Source organism: Notechis scutatus, chromosome 4 (assembly GCF_049901735.1).
Source record: "Notechis scutatus isolate UNSWTSFEM ecotype Mainland chromosome 4, rNotScu1.2, whole genome shotgun sequence".
NCBI classification, from domain to species: domain Eukaryota; kingdom Metazoa; phylum Chordata; class Lepidosauria; order Squamata; family Elapidae; genus Notechis; species Notechis scutatus.
Window position 1 is genome coordinate 110333466 of NC_142012.1, and position 21954 is coordinate 110355419.

General features: G+C 39.4%; 1 protein-coding gene across 1 annotated transcript in view; it reads right to left on the minus strand.

The window, feature by feature from the left end:
• Positions 1-21954, minus strand: part of DMBT1 (deleted in malignant brain tumors 1) — a 100572-nt gene that overhangs the window by 14750 nt on the left and 63868 nt on the right. The window contains exons 40-50 of the mRNA XM_087965681.1: positions 21928-21954; positions 21328-21372; positions 19767-20078; positions 19094-19120; positions 18494-18538; positions 16932-17243; positions 16259-16285; positions 15659-15703; positions 14320-14631; positions 13324-13350; positions 4436-4462 (exon numbers count right to left, since the gene is read on the minus strand). Coding sequence (XP_087821807.1) covers positions 4436-4462; positions 13324-13350; positions 14320-14631; positions 15659-15703; positions 16259-16285; positions 16932-17243; positions 18494-18538; positions 19094-19120; positions 19767-20078; positions 21328-21372; positions 21928-21954 — 1206 coding nt within the window. The remainder of the gene's footprint in view (positions 1-4435; positions 4463-13323; positions 13351-14319; positions 14632-15658; positions 15704-16258; positions 16286-16931; positions 17244-18493; positions 18539-19093; positions 19121-19766; positions 20079-21327; positions 21373-21927) is intronic.

A 21954-nucleotide genomic window follows, 5' to 3' on the forward strand; every position in this document is an offset into this window, starting at 1 on the left:
TGGATGCGTGACCACGGGCCTCTGGGCGTTTCCCATTCGGTCAGTGGAGCTTTTGGCGGGGCCGAGTGCGTCTCTTGGCACTTGCTGCAGGTGGCGACCCAGGTTTCAATTTGTTTGTCCATACCTGACCACCAGGTGTAGCTTCTTGCCAATGCCTTCATGCGCACGATGCCCGGGTGCCCGTCGTGCAGTAATTGTAGGAGTTTTTTTTGTAGTTTTGCTGGTATGACCACTCAGTCTCCCCACAATACGCACCCTCTTTGGGAAAAAAGTTCTGTTTGTCTGTTCTTGAATGGTTTAAAGGTTTCGTTGGGTTCGATTTCTGGCCATCCCCTCTCCACCCAGCCCAGAACTCGGGCCAAGCATGAGTCTTTTCTTGTTTCTAATGCGATGTCTTGTGCTGTTAGTGGGGGTGGGGGAATTGTCTCAATTTGTAGTATTTGTAGTGTAGGAGCCGGGTCGTCCAGCAGTTCCGGTAGTGGAGAGCGGCTCAAAGCGTCTGCGTGAGGAATGGTTTTCCCTGTGCGGTGTCGCAGTTGGTAGTCGTAGGCGGCTAGGAACTCCGACCAACTTGTCATTCTAGGGGATAGAATGTGTGGAGTAGGTTTGTCGCCCGCCAGAATGCCAAGTAATGGTTTATGATCTGTGATGATGGAGAAGGATCTTCCATACACATACTCGTGGAACCTTTTTATTGCAGATACAATGGCAAGGGCTTCCTTGTCTAGGTGACTATAGTTCCTTTCTGTTTTTGACAAGGTTCTTGAAAAATATGCAATTGGTGCCTCTGTACTGTTTGGAAGGACGTGGCTAAGGATGGCACCGACTCCAAAAGGTGAGGCATCACAAGTTACAGTCAATGGAAGTGTTTCATTATACTGGATAAGCACGGCATCAGAAGTTAAAAGGTCCTTAACTTGTTGAAAGGCATGTTCCTCCCGTCGTCCCCAGAACCAGGAAGCCCGTTTGTCGAGAAGTCTATGAAGGGGTTCAGCGACGGTCGCCTTCTGGGATAGGAAAATGTTATAAAAGTTAATGAGTCCCAGGAAGGCTTGTAGGTCAGTTTTGTTTTGTGGTCTTGGGGCATTTTTGATGGCTGCCAATTTCTTTTCTGTAGGGTGAATTCCTTGTTTGTCCAGAAGGTAACCAAGAAATTCAACCCTTTCTGTGCATAGCTGGCACTTTTCCTTTTTCACTTTAAGGCCAGCGTCTTTGAACCTTTGTAGGACCGTTCGTAGTCATTTTTCTAATTGACTCTTTGTTGGGGCGGCTATTAAGACGTCGTCAAAGTAGGGCATGGCCCCTTTTATGCCCTGTAACAGTCTCTCCATCAGACTTTGAAAAATGCCTGGAGCTACACTGACTCCAAACTGGAGTCTGTTACATTTGAAGGCGCCCCTGTGTGTAACTATAGTTTGGGCTTCAGCGGTTTCAGCATCAACTGGCAACTGTTGATACGCTTGGGCCAGGTTGAGTTTTGCAAATATTCTGCCACCCCCCAGCGAGTGTAGAAGGTGCTGGACCACTGGTACCGGATAGGCGCTCTGCTGTAACGCGTGGTTTAGGGTGGCCTTGTAATCCCCACAGATTCTCAGAGACCCGTCAGGTTTTATGGGAGTAACAATTGGGGTCTTCCATTGGGCGTGATCGATGGGTTCTAGCACGCCTTGGGCAATTAATTTGTCCAGTTGCTCGTCAATTTTAGGTTTGAGAGCAAAAGGGACTCGGCGTGGTTTCAGGCGAATGGGTGTGATGTCAGGGCGGAGATTAAAGGAGATGGGGGACCCCTTGTACTTGCCTAGATGTTCACTGAATATTTCTTGGAAGTCCTGGACAAGGGTTGCTTCCCAGTCATCGCCTTCAGTCTGGTTGATGCCTGCCATTTCGATTCCTAATGGCGCGAACCACTGTAGACCCAATAGGCTGGGTCGGTCTCTATCCACAATGGTGAGTGGTAGTATTGCAGTGTGGCCCTTGAAAGAGACCTGGAAGTGACTGGTGCCAACAACCGGAATCTGGTTGCCCTGGTAGTCCTTTAATATGAGTCTCTGGTTGCTGAGGTCTCGGCGGCGGATGTTGGGAATCATCTGCTTTAGGGTTCTCCAGGAGACCATGGATAGGGAGGACCTGGAGTCCACTTCCATGATGCACGGTTGATTGTCAATGGTGACCTCTACACGGATTTTTTGTGTGTCCAAGGATGAAGCGTGGCCGATGGTGATAGTCTGATGTGCTTCTTCCCGTCTGGGTGTGCTGGTGAACTTCCAGGATCTGTTGTACTGGTTCTACTGGTTGCTGGGGCGGTCCCGATTTGTGGTGGGGGGTGCCTTCGGTTTGCCTGGAATTGTTCTCTCCCCTTCAGGGGCTGGAACTTCTCTTGTTCCGGCATACCTTAGCAATATGCCCACGTTTTTCACAGAAGCGACAGATGGCATCTAGGAATCTGCATTTGGATCAAGGGTGGTTTCTGCCGCAACCGGCGCATTGAAAATTCGACTTACGACCACGGCGGTCTCGTTGCTCTCGATCTGACCGGAGTCTGTGGACGTCTTCTTCGTCAGTATCTGATGAGGATTCGATGTCCTTGTGGTGGGTGGCTGACGTGTATTTTTCTGATGATGTCGCCATGTCGTTGGTGGGTTGGTGGTTGGCTCCATTTGTTCGGCGCATACGCGCTGCTGATTTGCGGGTAGCTTCAGCTGCCGTGGCATCAGCTATGGAGTCTGCGAGAGAGATGTCTCCTTTGGCCATGATCTTGCTTTGGACTGTTTGATCTCTCAGTCCCAGTACGAGTCGATCCCGCATGGCTTCTTCTAGATTGGTGAAACCACACAATCCAGCCAAGTTCCTTAGGTCTGCCACGAAGTCCCCGACGCTCTCACCTTCACGTTGATCTCTTTGGTAAAAATCGTGCCTTCGAATGAGAGTCGGTACTGCTGGAGCGTAATGGTTGCGAAGGATTGGGGCAAGGGTATCCCAATCCATTGTTTTGACTTCAGCTGGCTTCGCTAGTGCCTTTGCCATCTTAAAGACAGCAGGTCTGCAATGCGTCAGGAAAACTGCTCGTTTTTTTCCAAGGGTAGCATCCTTCAAGTTGTTGGACTCTAGGAACATTTGGAACCTGTCCATATATGAATCCCAATCCTCGCTGGCTGGATTGAACGGGGCGGGTGGTATAGCGTTGCTAGCCATTCCGCCGGCGTCTGCGTGCTATCAGCCACGTGCTTGTTGACCTTCTGCGAGTGTTCAGTCAGCTCTGCTCTCTCCGTATCCCACCCTCGTCACCAGTGTTAAGTATGGGAGGATGGGTCCAAGAACGGAGACGAGACTCAGATAGTAACAACAGCTCTTTAACAGTGACTTCTGGTCTGAGCGAAAACTCCTAGCCGCAGCAGCCCCTTATATAGGGCTTGCTGCGGCTAGGCAGCCAATGACAGCAATTTGACTTTGCTGCGCTTGGTTCGCCCAATCACGGCAGCCCGTTTACCAGCCAATCAGATCAGTCTGAGGCGACCAATCACGACCCGCTGTTTACGGACCAATCCGAGTTGCAGGCTTTCAAGCCTGCTAGTCCGGAACACTTTGCATCTGGTAAGTCCCAACCATCATCACAGACCGTTCCCCAGTTCCCATTGTGAAAGATTTCAAGGCGACCCTGGCATCTGTTTTTTCCATTCATCAACCTTACAGTCAATGAGGTTGTTGTTGTTACCAATGCACTTTCTGCAATTGTCAAAAGAATATAAACAGCATTTTCTCCCAATGACACGTTTCATTAACATTGTGAAGGTTCATTTTAAAAAGGCATATCAGTGTTTCCCAACTTGATTTTTTTTGTCAGATAACATTCTGCCTTTGTGTATCAATGGGCATGCATATGCGTGTGTACAGTACAACTCTAGATATTGTGACCAGTGCTCCCCTTTAGATGAATGGGGTTGAATTGATTTAAGAAGATATATGTTTATGTCTGGCCAGAGTTGCTTCCTGATCTATATATCTTTGGATCATTTACAAATTATTTTGTATATTTGAGAAATACCTTTCTGGTTTCTTTTCCCGGAATACCCGAGATGAAAAACTTGTTACTCTTTTACATCATCATGTAAACAAAGATGAACATTTAGAGGGCTCTTTTTGAATTGAGTTGTCTTGGTTAAATTAAATTCAATGGCCTGGTCTTTGGTTAGAAGCTGTGCCAGTTTATGAGAATAACTTTGGGAGGCAGAAGGAAGAGCCAAAGCAAGAAAACATCTGATAAGAGAATCGAAGTCCAAAAAAGGAATGAGGAAAGAGAAAGCACCTCAGAAGGGTCCATGCTGAATTCTGTACAGATTTTGGAAAGAAAGTTGGATGAAGAGTTTGCTGGTACTATTTCCCTTTAAATTATTATACAATGTTGTAAGTAAAAATAGTAATTTAAGAAAATACATACTAGGTGCTGATGTGGTGACAACAGGACCTAAAAATAGAAAAAATAATTTCTATGAATGGAGATAATATAATAATGATGATGGATTAATTATGGGTTATATTGCCAATGTTATCATTTTTTTCTTTTATATTTTTGTATTCTTCTTTAATTTGATATAAAGAAGTAAAAGTGTCCCTCTTGTGAAATGTGATAAATAAATAAATCTGTAATAAACTTCTTCCTGCCTTTCCCATTGACTTTATTGGAAGCTGGCTATGAAGATTGCAAATGGCAATCACCTGACTGCAGGATGCTGTGATTGTGGTAAATGCTTACTAGTTGCCAATGGCCCAAATCATGATCACAGGGATTCTGCAAAAACCATACCTTTAAGGACCTGTCAAAAGTCTCATTTTCAGTGCTATTATAATTTGGTTGGTAAGCAAGCACTACCCATAAACAAATCTACTCAAGATGGTCAATGCCATGTAGCATTCTGAACAAAAAATAAATTAGCAGACATTTGGTTCTTAAAATAAACATAAAGCTCTAGCCACATTGTAACTATGTTCCTTTGATGAAATTTGATTTCTATAGCTTTGCATCATTGAATTTTTCAGAGACATTTCAGAAGACTATGTGAGCTCTGAATGTAAAAGCTATATGGGTAAACAGGCGAAAAGCATTTGGCTTACAATAATAGCAGTAGCACTTAGACATATATGTTTCACAGTGCTTTACAGCCTTCTCTAAGCAGTTTACAGAGTCAGCATATTGCCCCCAACAATAGGGGTCTCATTTTACCGACTTTGGAAGGATGGAAGGCTGAGTCAACCTTGAGCAAGTGAGAATTGATCTGCTGAACTGCTGGCAGCTGGCAGCCAGCTGGCAGCAGAAGTAGCCTGCAGTACTGCATTCTAACCAGTGCACCACAACGGCTCTTGGTGCTTCCATATTGTTGTTGAATCAACTAAGTAGCTGATTCTACTTAGCCAGAGATTGTTATTCCATTGTCTACCAGGTCTAACTTTAAATGAATGTACTGAAATATACTGTAATATCTTTATTAAAAATTAAGCAGCTCAAATTACCTGAGCAAATGACCCCAGCATCTTCCTTGTGGCGACAGTTATGAATGCCCCAAGGGTTATGGGAGCATTCTTCAAGAGAGTATTCATTTCCTTGGCACTTCAGCTCATCCAGGAAGATGCTGCCAGTTCCTTCCCCAAACGCAGCATTAGGTAGAGCTTGGACAGCCTCTCCACAGGCAAGCTGCTTACACACAACTTGTGCGCCATTCATGTCCCAGCCATCATCGCAAATTGTTCCCCAGCGTCCATTGTAAAAGACCTCAATGCGACCACGACATTTGTCTTCTCCATTCACCAGTCTCAGAGATTTTTCTTCAAAGGAAAACAAATACAGATTGTACTTATGCATCAAATATCTAATTTCTAGAATTCTTCATTTCTAAAGAGTGAGGAATCAACTCTGCAGTTCTGTTTTGGAACCCTTGGTTGGCAGCATCCCTTGCGATCAGCTGGAAGTGTTGTAGGTTTATTGTTACAATATTTATTATTATTACAAGAATACAAATCCACTTAACCATATAATAAATACCTCTTATTCCCTGCGTAGTCAGATCCATGGAGGTTGTAGAAAGATCTGAAAAAAACAGAAATTTATAGTTACATGATTCAGGAATTTTGCTGAATATCGTTGCTATCATAGATGTATAAAGATAAAAATAATGTTGGGAAAAAACCAGCTATTTTCTTGGTTTTCCACTTCCTCTCTATCCGTTCGCTCTTCCTACATATATTAGTTTTCAAACATCAGATCAGAGGTTCTATAATGCAACATATAATGCACATATTAAATATGTGCATGTATGTTTGCACTAAAATACAGAGATTGAGTTAATTTAAAAAATGATCCAAATCAGAGGTGTATTCAGCAGGTTCTGACCAGTTCTAGAGAACCGATAGTGGAAATTTTGAGTACTTCGGAGAACCGGCCAATACCAGCTCTGGAGATTTTACAGTATCCTTCTCCAGGCACGCCCACCAAGCCACGCCCACACAACCGGTAGTAAAATTTTTGAATCCCATCACTGATTCAAATGTAAAATACTTGGCACTTCTGATGCATTTTTTGTGGGAGCTACAGAAACCAAAAGGAAAAAAAAAGTTTAATTTGATACATGAAGAAAAAAAAAGGAAAACAGACACAAGAATCTGATAGTTTAATGTTTCTCTACAGAATAATTTTAATTATTCTCAGGAATGTTTTGTAAGTCTTTCTATTAAAATCAGAAAGAATAGTTTATATAATATTTATTTACAGCATTGACAGTGCTTTCACAGTGAAACTAGTATGCTTAATTCCCCAGTTCCCATTGTAAAAAAATTTAAGGCGACCCTGGCATCTGTTTTTCCCATTCATCAACCTTATAGTCAATGAGTTTGTCATTACCAATGCAATTTCTGCAATCGTTAAAAGGACACAGACATCATTTTTTCCCAATGGCACATTGCATTGACTTTTGAGGGTTCATTTTAAAAAGGCATTTCAGTATTCCCAACCTGGCTTTTTTTTTTTGTCAGATAAATGCCTTTGTGTATCTGTGGGCATGCATGTGTATTTGTGTGTACAACTAGATATTGTGACCTGTGTTCCCCTTTAGATGAATGGGGCTTAATGGATTTAAGAAGATACGTGTTTAGGGCTGGCCACAGTTGCTGCCTAATCTACAAATCTTTGGTCATTCTCTTGGATCATTCACATTTTTTTTGTGTATTTGAGAGGTAACTTTGAACTTTATTTCATTTCATTTCGCTTGAACATGTAACAAAATACGAACATTTCACCGGAGATATCTAATTTCTAGAATTTTTTATTTCTAAGAGAAGGTCTAAATGAAGATTCAATCATTCAGGCCAAAAGTATCTAACAAGGTTAAATAATTTCATTTTGACTAAAGAAATGACTTGGATGAGTAATGAAACCTTTCAGTTTCAATAAACTTTGGTCCAGTTGCTATGATTTGACCTTTTAGATAAATCGGGAGGAATCACCTCTGCTATTCTGTTTCACCAATGTAACATATTAATATAATACATTAATGTTAGTCAATTTTATTCAAGTCTGATTATTTTTCTGTGAGGATAGAAGTGGTTCCATGGTATGGTGGAAAATCACACGATCTCTTTGGATATTTCAGTTCCGTAACTGAATTCAGTTAATATAACTGGATTTATATGTGCTTTGCAGAATTCCAACCGCCTTCATCTCACCATACCATAAAATGGGTGTGAGATTAGAAAGGAGGTATAAAGTGGCTCATTGATATGACATTTCTTTTTTCACCAACATCACCAAGTATATGACTTGGTAATGTTGATGACCATGAGTTTGATGGTTCAAACACTGGATTGACCTACAGATGAAGCACACCCCTCCTTTTATCTTAAAATCATGTGAATTAGGTAAAGAGGAAATGATTGGCTCAAAGTTACCCCATGAGTTCTCATGGTGGGCCTGAACCTGGATCTCCCCAGATCTAGTTGACATCTTCACATGTATACTATTTCCAATGTGGTACAATAAACAATTTGCAACCAGCATTTAAGCAACCATTGTGAACAACTGGAAATGATATAGGTTTATTGTTTCAATATTCATTGCATTCTTCATTATAAGAATGCAAATCCACTTCAGGCATATAATAAATACCTCTTGTTTCCTTTGTAGTCATATCTGTGGGAGTTGTAGAAAGGTCTGACAAAAACAGAAATTGTATAGTTATATGACTCAGAGACTGAAGAAGTTCTTATCTATCATAGCTGTATAGTGATAAAAATAATGCTGAAAAAACCCAGCTATTCTCTTGGTTTTCCACTTTCTCTCTATCTGTTCTTCCTACATATATTTGTTTTCTAATTCAATTCTTGTTCATTCTCTTTGATCAAACCACTTCATGATACTGCTTTTCTACTAGTTAACCTAATTAATTTGGATTCCAATTATTAAACACACTAGCAGTAGTGTTTAAACACAATTTTAAGTACTCCATAAATACTTATTTACTTATTTATTATGTTATCTCACAAAACATTTCATAATTCAATGCTTTCGTTTTATTTAAATCAAGAACATACGGTAATCTTTTTTCTTACATTCACTTTCTTTGAATGATTTGTTGAAAGGCAAAAGTCCCATCTTTGCATCACATACATAGCATAAAAACTCATTTTATTTCACAAATTTTGCTTTCATTGAAAAGAAAGAAAAGAAAGTTAGATGAATTTTATTTCTCTGTGTTTCTGGTAAAGACTTTAATGGTTCTATTTCCCCTTAAATTATGGGGTAAAATTTGATTTTAAGTAATAATAGGAATTTAAGCAAATACCTACCAGGTGGCAGTTTGGTGACAGCAGGACCTGAAAATAGAAGAAATAACTTATGTTGATGATTTAGGGGGATAGAGTATATCACCATTGTTGTTATTATTTCTTTTATATATTTTTTTACTCTTCTTTAGTTTGATACAATAAAGTAAAATAAAAAAGAGCATAGCAAACCTGGCTGAAAGTATCAGAACTGATGCCTGTTGTTTTTTAGTATTGAGATTATGGCTAGTCCTCTTTTACTGGCTGCAATTAAATTTGCCAACTCCATCGGTAAGTTCTGTGGTTGTTTGTTAAGCATGTTAATTCAATTTATTTAAAGATAATATTATAACTTATAACTTACTGAAACATACATAACAAGAGCCAATCTTTAAAGCCTTGTACCATAATAATTTTTTTTTTCTACAGATACACATTATCAATGAAGATTGATTGAAAACTTTACACATAATAGTGTTTAGGATCCACTGCGATCCCATATGGACCATATAGTTCAGGATTGTCAAACTCATATCGTCATGGTGGTGTCACGTGATGTATCGGAACTTTTTTCCTTTGCTAAAATAGATGTGGGCATGACCAGTGCGTCATGCATCTGGCCCACGGGCCGGGAGTTTGACAGTCCTATCTAGTTAAATGATGACATACTTTGCTTTCTGATAACAATCTTCTATCAGGGAGAAGCCATGTTATATTGATATCTGATTGTTTAATTATTCTTTCACTGTGTTTCATAATGTATTGATTTATTTAGCTTATGATACAATTAACCAGGAGACCACAATGTTAGTACATAATAGTTATTTGGCTGCTAAAGAGGGCAAGTATGTTTAGTTCGCACTCATGCGCAATCCATGATATGCCACAGAGGACAACTAGGTTTGCATGAAGAAAGAAAAATGGCAAGTTATGACATCATCTGAAGTCTTCTCTCAAACAATTTTGCCTTGCAATTTGGCATTGCATCCAGGCAGGTCCATCTCTGGCCTGGGTTTGACTGTCTACACAAAAAGCTGCCATGTTTCCCACTGAAGTAGTACCTATTTATCTAGTAACACGTAGCATGTCTTTTAACTGTTAGGTGGGCAGAAGCTGAGGCAAGTGATGGGAGCTCACTCTGCCACATGGTGTAGGACTTGAACCATGAGAGCAGAGACCATGTCCAGCATTTTTAAGCCATTGCACTTACTGGATAATGTAAACCACATAAAAGCATCACATCACTTGAAAATTGAGCAGTTCAGATTACCTGAGCAAATGACTCCAGCATCTTCCTTGTGGCGACAGTCATGAACACCCCAAGGTTTATGGGAGCATTCTTCAAGAGAGGATTCGTTCCCTTGGCACTGGACCTGATCCAGGAAGATGCTGCCAGTTCCTTCCCAAATGCAGCATTAGATAGAGCTTGGACAGCTTCTCCACAGGCAAGCTGCTTACACACAACTTGTGCGCATTCATGTCCCAGCCATCATCACAAATTGTTCCCCAGCTTCCATTGTGAAAGACCTCAATGCGACCACGACATTTGTCTTCTCCATTCACCAGTCTCAGAGATTTTTCTGCAAAGGAAAACATATATAAATTAGACATTTACCTCAACTATCTAATTTCTAGAATTCTTTATTTCTAAATAGGGAGGAATCATCTTGCTGTTCTATTTTGCCATTATAACACATTAGTATCAGACTATCAGAATGGAAATGATTCCATAGTATGGTTTGAAACCATATGCTTTTTCTCTATAGTTCAGTTCTATCCTATGACTATCTGAACCTCTATGAAAGCAGCATAATAATTCTGGTAGTAAAACACATGACTTTGACTTTTTATATGAATACCTATTATTTCATATATGATACAATAAAGCATCCATTTGGTAAGCATCATGTAAGCACTCGGGATAAGCTAGTTTGATGTTACAATATTTATTTGATTGTTTGTTCATTCGTTCATTCATTCATTGGGATGTGCCTTGGGAAAAGGAGTTGAATCAGCACAATAATGTGGCACTCAGCACCATCCCCATAGCCACTCCAAAATGCTACCATGGGCGATTATATTGAAATCCCCCGAGAGATCAAGAATGGATGCACTACGCTCATCCTGCTTTCACTAGAGATTTTCCACAAGCATAATCAATGCCATTTCCATCCCACAACCTAGTCTGAGACTGACTGAAAGGGATCCAGATAATATGTTTTATCCAGGACTCTCTGAAGCTGCAAGGCAACCACTTTTTCCATCACCTTCCCTAGAAAATGGATGTGGGACACTGGGTGAAAGATGTCAAGGGAACATGGGTCCAGTGATGATTTCTTGAGGAGGAGGCACATCATGGCCTCCTTGAACAATGCCAGGAATACTTTCTCCTGCATCAACGCATGAATCACCAATTGGACCCACCTGCAGGTCACAATCCTGAGGACTTTCACCAACCAGGAGGAGCAGGGATCTAATAAGCAGGTACTTGTTTTAACAGCCCCAAGGATTTTCTCTACTTCCTCAGTTCCAACAGGGTCAAACCATTCTCAGATAATCTACCTAATCCATTCCTCAGGTATCTCAAACAGACTTGCTCCACACTTGGACTCAAACTGAGAATGAAACTGAGCAATTTTATCCATCAGGTGTTCAAATTCCTCTGCATGGCTGTGCAAATGATCGTCTGAGCCCCCCTTCCCACGGGACCAGGTGACCTTGAACAGGGCCATTGGGCAACACTCTGCCAATGCAATAAGACTAGAGAAACAGTGACATTTCACCACTTTTACCACCAGAAAGTAGGCCTTAATTGTGGCTCTTACCTGTATTGGGTGGACTTCGTTCTTTACTCTAGTAGTGTTCTAGCTGTCTGTTGAACCTTTTTACCCTCAATCTCCTCCATAAATCACGGGGAGTTTTGGGACCGATGGGCCTCAAGGGGGCACATGAATGTGATCCTGTCCAGAGCCTCGGCCACTTTCGGATTCCAAGTTGTGGCCAAGGCTTCCATAGGACTGTGCAGCAGAACTCCCAGAATATCCTTCTAAAGTCCTTCTAAAACCCAAGTGGGACCATTAGTTGCCAAGGGCAACTTGAATAGGTCCTGTCTCTCTGTGGACAAGACAGCACTGGAAAATCTCACAGCCACCAGGGTGTGGTCTGACCATGTCATGGCAATAATGACCGATTCCCCACCATCATGTTGCCACTGCTCCAACAGGAAAATCATATCCAATGTGACTGCTATCCTGAGTTGGACCTTGGATGAACTAGGATAAGTCCAGGGCTGCCAAGGTGGCCATGAACTCCTGGGATGCCTCTGAAGCCAAGCCCATGGATGGCAGATTGAAGTCCTCTTGGACCATAAACATGGCGAACTCCCCTGCAAGCCTCAAGATGGCCTCTAGCAATTCAGACAGGGAGGTTGATATGCAACAAAGAGGCTGGTACACCAGCTCCCAACTGATCTCATATGTCCAATTGTTATTATTGTTATAAAAATACAAATCTATTTCAGTATATATTAAATACCTCTAATTTTCTGTGTAGTCAAATCTGTGGAGGTTGTAGAAAGCTCTGACAAAAAAGGAAAATTCATAATTATTTCAGAAACTTTGCCAGAACTTCTTTCTAACATAGGTATATGGAGATAAAAATAATGTTGAGGGAAAACAGTCATCCTCTTTCACCAAACCACTTCACAGCCAAATTAATTTGGCTCCCAGTCATTCAGGACCCTATCACTACTGGTTAAAAGTTAAAAGTAAAGGTTGCCCTCACACATATGTGCTAGTCATTTCCGGCTCTAGGGGTCGGTGCTTATCTCTGTTACAAAGCCAAAGAGCCAGCACTATCAGAAGACGTCTCTATGGTCATGTGGCCAGCATGACTAAATGCCGAAGGCGCATGGAACGTTGTTACCTTCCCACCAAAGTGGTCCCTATTTTTCTACTTGCATTTTTACACGCTTTCGAACTGCTAGGTTGGGAGAAGCTGGGACAAGTAATGGGAGCTCATTCCATTACACGGTGCTAGGGATTCAAATTGCTGAACTGCCGACCTTTCTGATCAACAAGCTTAACCACTGTATCCCCCACTACTGGTTAAGCTCTACTGGTTAAGCACAAACAACTTCCTTCCTTTCCTTCCCTTCCTCCCTCCCCTCCTCTCTCTCTCCCTCCCTCTCTGTCATCTCACTATCCAGAGCAAAATATTCCATAATTCAATTTTATTTTACACCTTATTTAAATCAAACAACAAAGGCTAGTCATTTTTTCTTAAATCCTTACATTATTCAATGACTTGTTGAAAAGCAAAAACTCCAGTTTTCACAGTACACGCCTAGCTTAAAGACTAATTTATTTCATGAACTGCCCTTTCAGTGAACAGAAAGAAAATAAAGTTGGATGAATTTTATTTTTGTTTGCTGGTAAACACTTTACTTGTTCTATTTCTCCTTAAATTATGATGCAAGATTTAGTTTAAGTAACCATAGAAATTTAAGCAAATACCTACCAGGTGGGGGTGTGGTGACAGCAGGACCTGAAAATAGAAGAAATAACTTTGGTCTGAGTGAAGATCACAGCATACTGATGTTGATGAACAAAAGTACTATAGGCCATTCTTACTGGGCCATATGGAATGGCCATTTGAAACCTGACCTGGACTTGGCAAAGTAGCATTTTCCCCTGCCTCTGCATCACCTCTTTAACTCACCACAGCATAATGAGGCAAAGTTTTTGCTTTGCAATTCCAAATATTGCCTGGGTGAAAAAGCACATTTTAAACCGAAGCTGGAGAAACAGGACTCTGCTGACATGGTGAACAAACAATGAAGGGTTAAGAGTTAAAGAGGCAATGCGAAGGCAAGGGAAAATGCTGTTTTGCTGAGTCCAGATCGGGTCACTCCATGTGGCCCCCATAAGAATGGCCTGCAGTACTTCCCTTCCCACACCTCCTGAGTTCTGCAGCTCTACTGAAGTAAGCAAGGGATTGTGAGGGATAGAGATGGCTTTGGGGAACCGAAGAGTCAGAAGCAGATCATGGGGATATTTCAGAGGGTGGTAGAAGCCCTGGGAGGCCCAATGCAGGCATCCCTGAAGCTCCTCGTGCACATTTAAAGACCCCTGCAATCAGTCCTGCATTCATTTAATGTATGCAATGGGGTGATCAACAATGAGGGCTCTTTCACATAATGACTTTCAATTAATATCATCTGGCCTTATGACCAAACTGGGCAGGCTCCATTATGGTAGGTCAAGGACTACATGTACATTATCAATGAAGATTCTCTGAAAATTTTATGCATAACAGCAATTAGGATTCTTTGCGATTCCATTCAAGATCTCCTACTTAGGCGGTATCATACTTTGGCTTTCTAATGATAATATTCTACCTGGCAACAGTCACGTTACATTGACACCTGATTGTTAAATTATTCTTTGAGTACACTTTTATAATATAAACCAAGTCAAACATCACAACACTTGAAAACTGAGCAGTTCAGGTTACCTGAGCAAATAACTCCAGCATCTTCCTTGTGGCGACAGTCATGAACACCCCAAGGTTTATGGGAGCAGTGTTCAAGAGACGATTCATTCCCTTGGCACTGGATTTGATCCAGAAAGATGCTGCCAGTTCCTTCCCCAAACGCAGCATTAGGTAGGGCTTGGACAGCCTCTCCACAGGCAAGTTGCTTACACACAACTTGTGCGTCATTCATGTCCCAGCCATCATCGCAAATTGTTCCCCAGCTTCCTTTGTAAAAGACCTCAATGCGACCACGACATTTGTCTTCTCCATTCACCAGTCTCAGAGATTTTTCTGCAAAGGAAAACAAATGCAGATGGGACTTTCCTCTCAGCTTTCTAATTTCTAGAATTTTTATACTAAATAGAGAAGAATAATCTGTACTGTTCTGTTTTGTACCCCTTGTGATCAGCTGGAAGTGCTGTAGGCTTATTCATACATAGTTTATTACTATTATAAGAATGCAAATCCATTTTAGCATATGATACATACCTCTTACTTGATGTGTAGTCAGATCTGTGGAGGTTGTATAAAACTCTGACAAAAACAATAAATTTTATAGTTATAAGTTTCAGAAACCTGGCCAGAATTTATTTGCTATCATAGCTGTTTAGAGATAAAAATAATGCTGGGAAAAAAGCAGCCATGCTCTTGGTTTTAAATGTCCTCTCAGTCAATTTCCTTTTCCTACGTAGATTTGTTTACAAATTCAATCCTTGTTCATTCTCTTTGACCAAACCATTTTATAGCCTAATTAATTTGGCTCCCAATTGTTCAGGACCCAACCCCTATTGGTTAACCAAAAACAATTTTTAAGTATCATAGTCACCAATTTATTCAGTCAGTCAGTCAATCAGTCAGTCCGTTATCTTGTTATCACATCATATTTTAACAAACATTATCAAGCACATCATGAGTTTGAGAGTTCAAACAATGGATTGAGTTACATATTGGTCCATGGCAGATAGAGTAAAAAAAATCTTGTTAGATTTATAGACCATCTGCAAGACTTCACAAGAATTTGAATGAAGAGCTCCCCCCCCCCACCTTTATTTTATCTTCATGTGAATCTTGTTAATTAGGTTAAGCTGAGGGAATGATTGCGGCTTAAAGTTATCACATGAGTTCTCATGGTAGACCTGAATTTGGATCTCCACAAATCTAGTCCACATCTTTACATGAACTATTATTTCAGATGTGGACTCATTTGGAACCAGCATGTAAGAAATCATTATAATCATCTGGAAGTACTGTTGGCTTATTCTTACAATATTTATTATCATTATAAGAATGCAAGTCCACTTCAGCATATAATAAATACCTCTTGTTTTCTGTGTGGTCAGATCTGCGGAGGTTGTAGAAAGTTCTGACAAATACAGAAATTGTATAGTTATATGTTTCAGAAACTTGCCAAAACTTCTTTGCTAACATAGATGTATAAAGATAAAAATAATTGGGAAAAACCCAGCCATCCTTTATAGAATCACTTTATAGCCTAATTAATTCGGCTTCCAATCAGTCAGGACCCAATCCCTACTGGTTAACCCAAATTTTTTTTAAAGTGCCCTATAATCATCAAATCATTTATTTATTCATCTCACTTTCCAGAGAAATATATTCTATAATTCAATGATTTCACTATCTTTTACACCTTATTTGAATCAAACAACATTTAATAGTCATTCTCCGTTATATTCATACATTAGTTGCTGAAAAGAAAAATGTCAGTCTTCATAGCACATGCCTAGCATAAGCACTAATTTTATTTCACAAATTGTTCTTCCGGTGAAAAGAAAGAACAGAAAGTGGTAATATCTTATATATCTCTTTGCTGCTGAAGACTTTACTGGCTCTATTTCCCCTGAAATTATGATGCAAGATTTGATTTTACCTAATCAAAGAAATTTAAGAGAACACTTACCAGGTGGTGGTGTGGTAACAGTAGGACCTGAAAATCAAAGAAATAACTTTGGTCTTGGTAAAGATGACAACAGGGTGATGTTGAAGAATTAGGAGGTTATACTGTATTGCCATTATCATTATCATCATTACTTCTTTTATATTTTTACTTTTCTTTAGCTTGATATAAAGTAAAAAGTGTATTGTAAACCTAGCTTAAAATATTGGAATTAATGCCTGTTGCCTTTTATTATTGAGACTACATGTACTGTAGTCCTCACTTACTGATTGCAATTGAATCTTCCAACTCCATCATTAAGTCATGCGGTAAGTATGTTAAGCTCCTTGAACAAATTTCCTTAAAGATAATGTAATAACCTATTGAATCTTGCATAGTTTAACAAATCAGTAACTAAATCTTTGTGTTTTCAATAATAAATACGCCTTCTCTACTGCAACATATTATCAATGAGGACTGAAAGCTTTACACATAATAGCAATTAGGATATTTTTCAATCCCATTTAAGACCTCCTAATAAGATGGTGACATGCTTTGGCTGTCTGTTGATAGCATTCGACCTGGCAATAGTCACTTTGCATTGACACCTGAGTTTTAAATTATTCTTTGACTATGTTTCATAATGTAAACCACATAAAAGCATCACATCACTTGAAAATTGAGCAGTTCAGGTTACCTGAGCAAATGACCCCTGCATCTTCCTTGTGGCGACAGTCATGAACGCCCCAAGGTTTATGGGAGCATTCTTCAAGAGAGGATTCGTTCCCTTGGCACTTGACCTGATCCAGGAAGATGCTGCCAGTTCCTTCCCCAAACGCAGCATTAGGTAGGGCTTGGACAGCCTCTCCACAGGCAAGCTGCTTACACACAACTTGTGCGTCATCCATGTCCCAGCCATCATCGCAAATTGTTCCCCAGCTTCCTTTGTAAAAGACCTCAATGCGACCACGACATTTGTCTTCTCCATTCACCAGTCTCAGAGATTTTTCTGCAAAGGAAAACAAATGCAGATGGGACTTTCATCTCAGCTTTCTAATTTATAGAATTTTTATACTAAATAGTGTTAGATCGCGGGAAAAAGACCAGAGTCGCGGCAGCCCTTCATATAGGGATTGCCCGCAGCTCGTAACCAATGACGGCTCTTTGAATCTCCCGCGATCGGCCCGGCCAATCGCGGTTGATTCATAGTGAGCCAATCACAGTCGTTTAGTGAACCAATCACTGTGCAGTATTTCTGAACCAATCAGACAAGGGTATTACAAGTATGCTAATACAGAACAAATAGAGAGGAATCATCTGTACTGTTCTGTTTTGTACCCCTTGTGATCAGCTGGAAGTGCTGTAGGCTTATTCATACATAGTTTATTACTATTATAAGAATGCAAATCCATTTTAGCATATGATACATACCTCTTACTTGATGTGTAGTCAGATCTGTGGAGGTTGTAGAAAACTCTGACAAAAACAATAAATTTTATAGTTATAAGTTTCAGAAACCTGGCCAGAATTTATTTGCTATCATAGGTGTTTAGAGATAAAAATAATGCTGGGAAAAAAGCAGCCATGCTCTTGGTTTTAAATGTCCTCTCAGTCAATTTTCTTTTCCTACGTAGATTTGTTTACAAATTCAATCCTTGTTCATTCTCTTTGACCAAACCATTTTATAGCCTAATTAATTTGGCTCCCAATTGTTCAGGACCCAACCCCTATTGGTTAACCAAAAACAATTTTTAAGTATCATAGTCACCAATTTATTCAGTCAGTCAGTCAATCAGTCAGTCTGTTATCTTGTTATCATATCATATTTTAACAAACATTATCAAGCACATCATGAGTTTGAGAGTTCAAACAATGGATTGAGTTACATATTGGTCCATGGCAGATAGAGTAAAAAAAAATCTTGTTAGATTTATAGACCATCTGCAAGACTTTACAAGAATTTGAATGAAGAGCTCCCCCCCCACCTTTATTTTATCTTCATGTGAATCTTGTTAATTAGGTTAAGCTGAGGGAATGATTGCGGCTTAAAGTTATCCCATGACTTCTCATGGTAGACCTGAATTTGGATCTCCACAAATCTAGTCCACATCTTTACATGAACTATTATTTCAGATGTGGACTCATTTGGAACCAGCATGTAAGAAATCATTATAATCATCTGGAAGTACTGTTGGCTTATTCTTACAATATTTATTATCATTATAAGAATGCAAGTCCACTTCAGCATATAATAAATACCTCTTGTTTTCTGTGTGGTCAGATCTGCGGAGGTTGTAGAAAGTTCTGACAAATACAGAAATTGTATAGTTATATGTTTCAGAAACTTGCCAAAACTTCTTTGCTAACATAGATGTATAAAGATAAAAATAATATTGGGAAAAACCCAGCCATCCTTTATAGAATCACTTTATAGCCTAATTAATTCGGCTTCCAATCAGTCAGGACCCAATCCCTACTGGTTAACCCAATTTTTTTTAAAGTGCCCTATAATCATCAAATCATTTATTTATTCATCTCACTTTCCAGAGAAATATATTCTATAATTCAATGATTTCACTATCTTTTACACCTTATTTGAATCAAACAACATTTAATAGTCATTCTCCGTTACATTCATACATTAGTTGCTGAAAAGAAAAACTTCAGTCTTCATAGCACATGCCTAGCATAAACACTAATTTTATTTCACAAATTGTTCTTCCAGTGAAAAGAAAGAACAGAAAGTGGTAATATCTTATTTATCTGTTTGCTGCTGAAGACTCTACTGGCTCTATTTCCTCTGAAATTATGATGCAAGATTTGATTTTGCCTAATCAAAAAATTTAAGAGAACACTTACCAGGTGGTGGTGTGGTAACAGTAGGACCTGAAAATCAAAGAAATAACTTTGGTCTTGGTAAAGATGACAACAGGGTGATGTTGAAGAATTAGGAGGTTATACTGTATTGCCATTATCATTATCATCATTACTTCTTTTATATTTTTACTTTTCTTTAGCTTGATATAAAGTAAAAAGTGTATTGTAAACCTAGCTTAAAATATTGGAATTAATGCCTGTTGCCTTTTATTATTGAGACTACATGTACTGTAGTCCTCACTTACTGATTGCAATTGAATCTTCCAACTCCATCATTAAGTCATGTGGTAAGTATGTTAAGCTCCTTGAACAAATTTCCTTAAAGATAATGTAATAACCTATTGAATCTTGCATAGTTTAACAAATCAGTAACTAAATCTTTGTGTTTTCAATAATAAATACGCCTTCTCTACTGCAACATATTATCAATGAGGACTGAAAGCTTTACACATAATAGCAATTAGGATATTTTTCAATCCCATTTAAGACCTCCTAGTAAGATGGTGACATGCTTTGGCTGTCTGTTGATAGCATTCGACCTGGCAATAGTCACTTTGCATTGACACCTGAGTTTTAAATTATTCTTTGACTATGTTTCATAATGTAAACCACATAAAAGCATCACATCACTTGAAAATTGAGCAGTTCAGGTTACCTGAGCAAATGACCCCTGCATCTTCCTTGTGGCGACAGTCATGAACGCCCCAAGGTTTATGGGAGCATTCTTCAAGAGAGGATTCGTTCCCTTGGCACTTGACCTGATCCAGGAAGATGCTGCCAGTTCCTTCCCCAAACGCAGCATTAGGTAGGGCTTGGACGGCCTCTCCACAGGCAAGTTGCTTACACACAACTTGTGCGTCATCCATGTCCCAGCCATCATCGCAAATTGTTCCCCAGCTTCCTTTGTAAAAGACCTCAATGCGACCACGACATTTGTCTTCTCCATTCACCAGTCTCAGAGATTTTTCTGCAAAGGAAAACAAATGCAGATGGGACTTTCATCTCAGCTTTCTAATTTATAGAATTTTTATACTAAATAGTGTTAGATCGCGGGAAAAAGACCAGAGTCGCGGCAGCCCTTCATATAGGGATTGCCCGCAGCTCATAACCAATGACGGCTCTTTGAATCTCCCGCGATCGGCCCGGCCAATCGCGGTTGATTCATAGTGAGCCAATCACAGTCGTTTAGTGAACCAATCACTGTGCAGTATTTCTGAACCAATCAGACAAGGGTATTACAAGTATGCTAATACAGAACAAATAGAGAGGAATCATCTGTACTGTTCTGTTTTGTACCCCTTGTGATCAGCTGGAAGTGCTGTAGGCTTATTCATACATAGTTTATTACTATTATAAGAATGCAAATCCATTTTAGCATATGATACATACCTCTTACTTGATGTGTAGTCAGATCTGTGGAGGTTGTAGAAAACTCTGACAAAAACAATAAATTTTATAGTTATAAGTTTCAGAAACCTGGCCAGAATTTATTTGCTATCATAGCTGTTTAGAGATAAAAATAATGCTGGGAAAAAAGCAGCCATGCTTTTGGTTTTAAATGTCCTCTCAGTCAATTTTCTTTTCCTACGTAGATTTGTTTACAAATTCAATCCTTGTTCATTCTCTTTGACCAAACCATTTTATAGCCTAATTAATTTGGCTCCCAATTTTTCAGGACCCAACCCCTATTGGTTAACCAAAAACAATTTTTAAGTATCATGGTCACCAATTTATTCAGTCAGTCAGTCAATCAGTCAGTCCGTTATCTTGCTATCACATCATATTTTAACAAACATTATCAAGCACATCATGAGTTTGAGAGTTCAAACAATGGATTGAGTTACATATTGGTCCATGGCAGATAGAGTAAAAAAAATCTTGTTAGATTTATAGACCATCTGCAAGACTTCACAAGAATTTGAATGAAGAGCTCTCCCCCCACCTTTATTTTATCTTCATGTGAATCTTGTTAATTAGGTTAAGCTGAGGGAATGATTGCGGCTTAAAGTTATCCCATGACTTCTCATGGTAGACCTGAATTTGGATCTCCACAAATCTAGTCCACATCTTTACATGAACTATTATTTCAGATGTGGACTCATTTGGAACCAGCATGTAAGAAATCATTATAATCATCTGGAAGTACTGTTGGCTTATTCTTACAATATTTATTATCATTATAAGAATGCAAGTCCACTTCAGCATATAATAAATACCTCTTGTTTTCTGTGTGGTCAGATCTGCGGAGGTTGTAGAAAGTTCTGACAAATACAGAAATTGTATAGTTATATGTTTCAGAAACTTGCCAAAACCTCTTTGCTAACATAGATGTATAAAGATAAAAATAATTGGGAAAAACCCAGCCATCCTTTATAGAATCACTTTATAGCCTAATTAATTCGGCTTCCAATCAGTCAGGACCCAATCCCTACTGGTTAACCCAAAACAATTTTTAAGTGCCCTATAATCATCAAATCATTTATTTATTCATCTCACTTTCCAGAGAAATATATTCTATAATTCAATGATTTCACTATCTTTTACACCTTATTTGAATCAAACAACATTTAATAGTCATTCTCTGTTACATTCATACATTAGTTGCTGAAAAGAAAAATGTCAGTCTTCATAGCACATGCCTAACATAAACACTAATTTTATTTCACAAATTGTTCTTCCAGTGAAAAGAAAGAACAGAAAGTGGTAATATCTTATTTATCTCTTTGCTGCTGAAGACTTTACTGGCTCTATTTCCCCTGAAATTATGATGCAAGATTTGATTTTACCTAATCAAAGAAATTTAAGAGAACACTTACCAGGTGGTGGTGTGGTAACAATAGGAC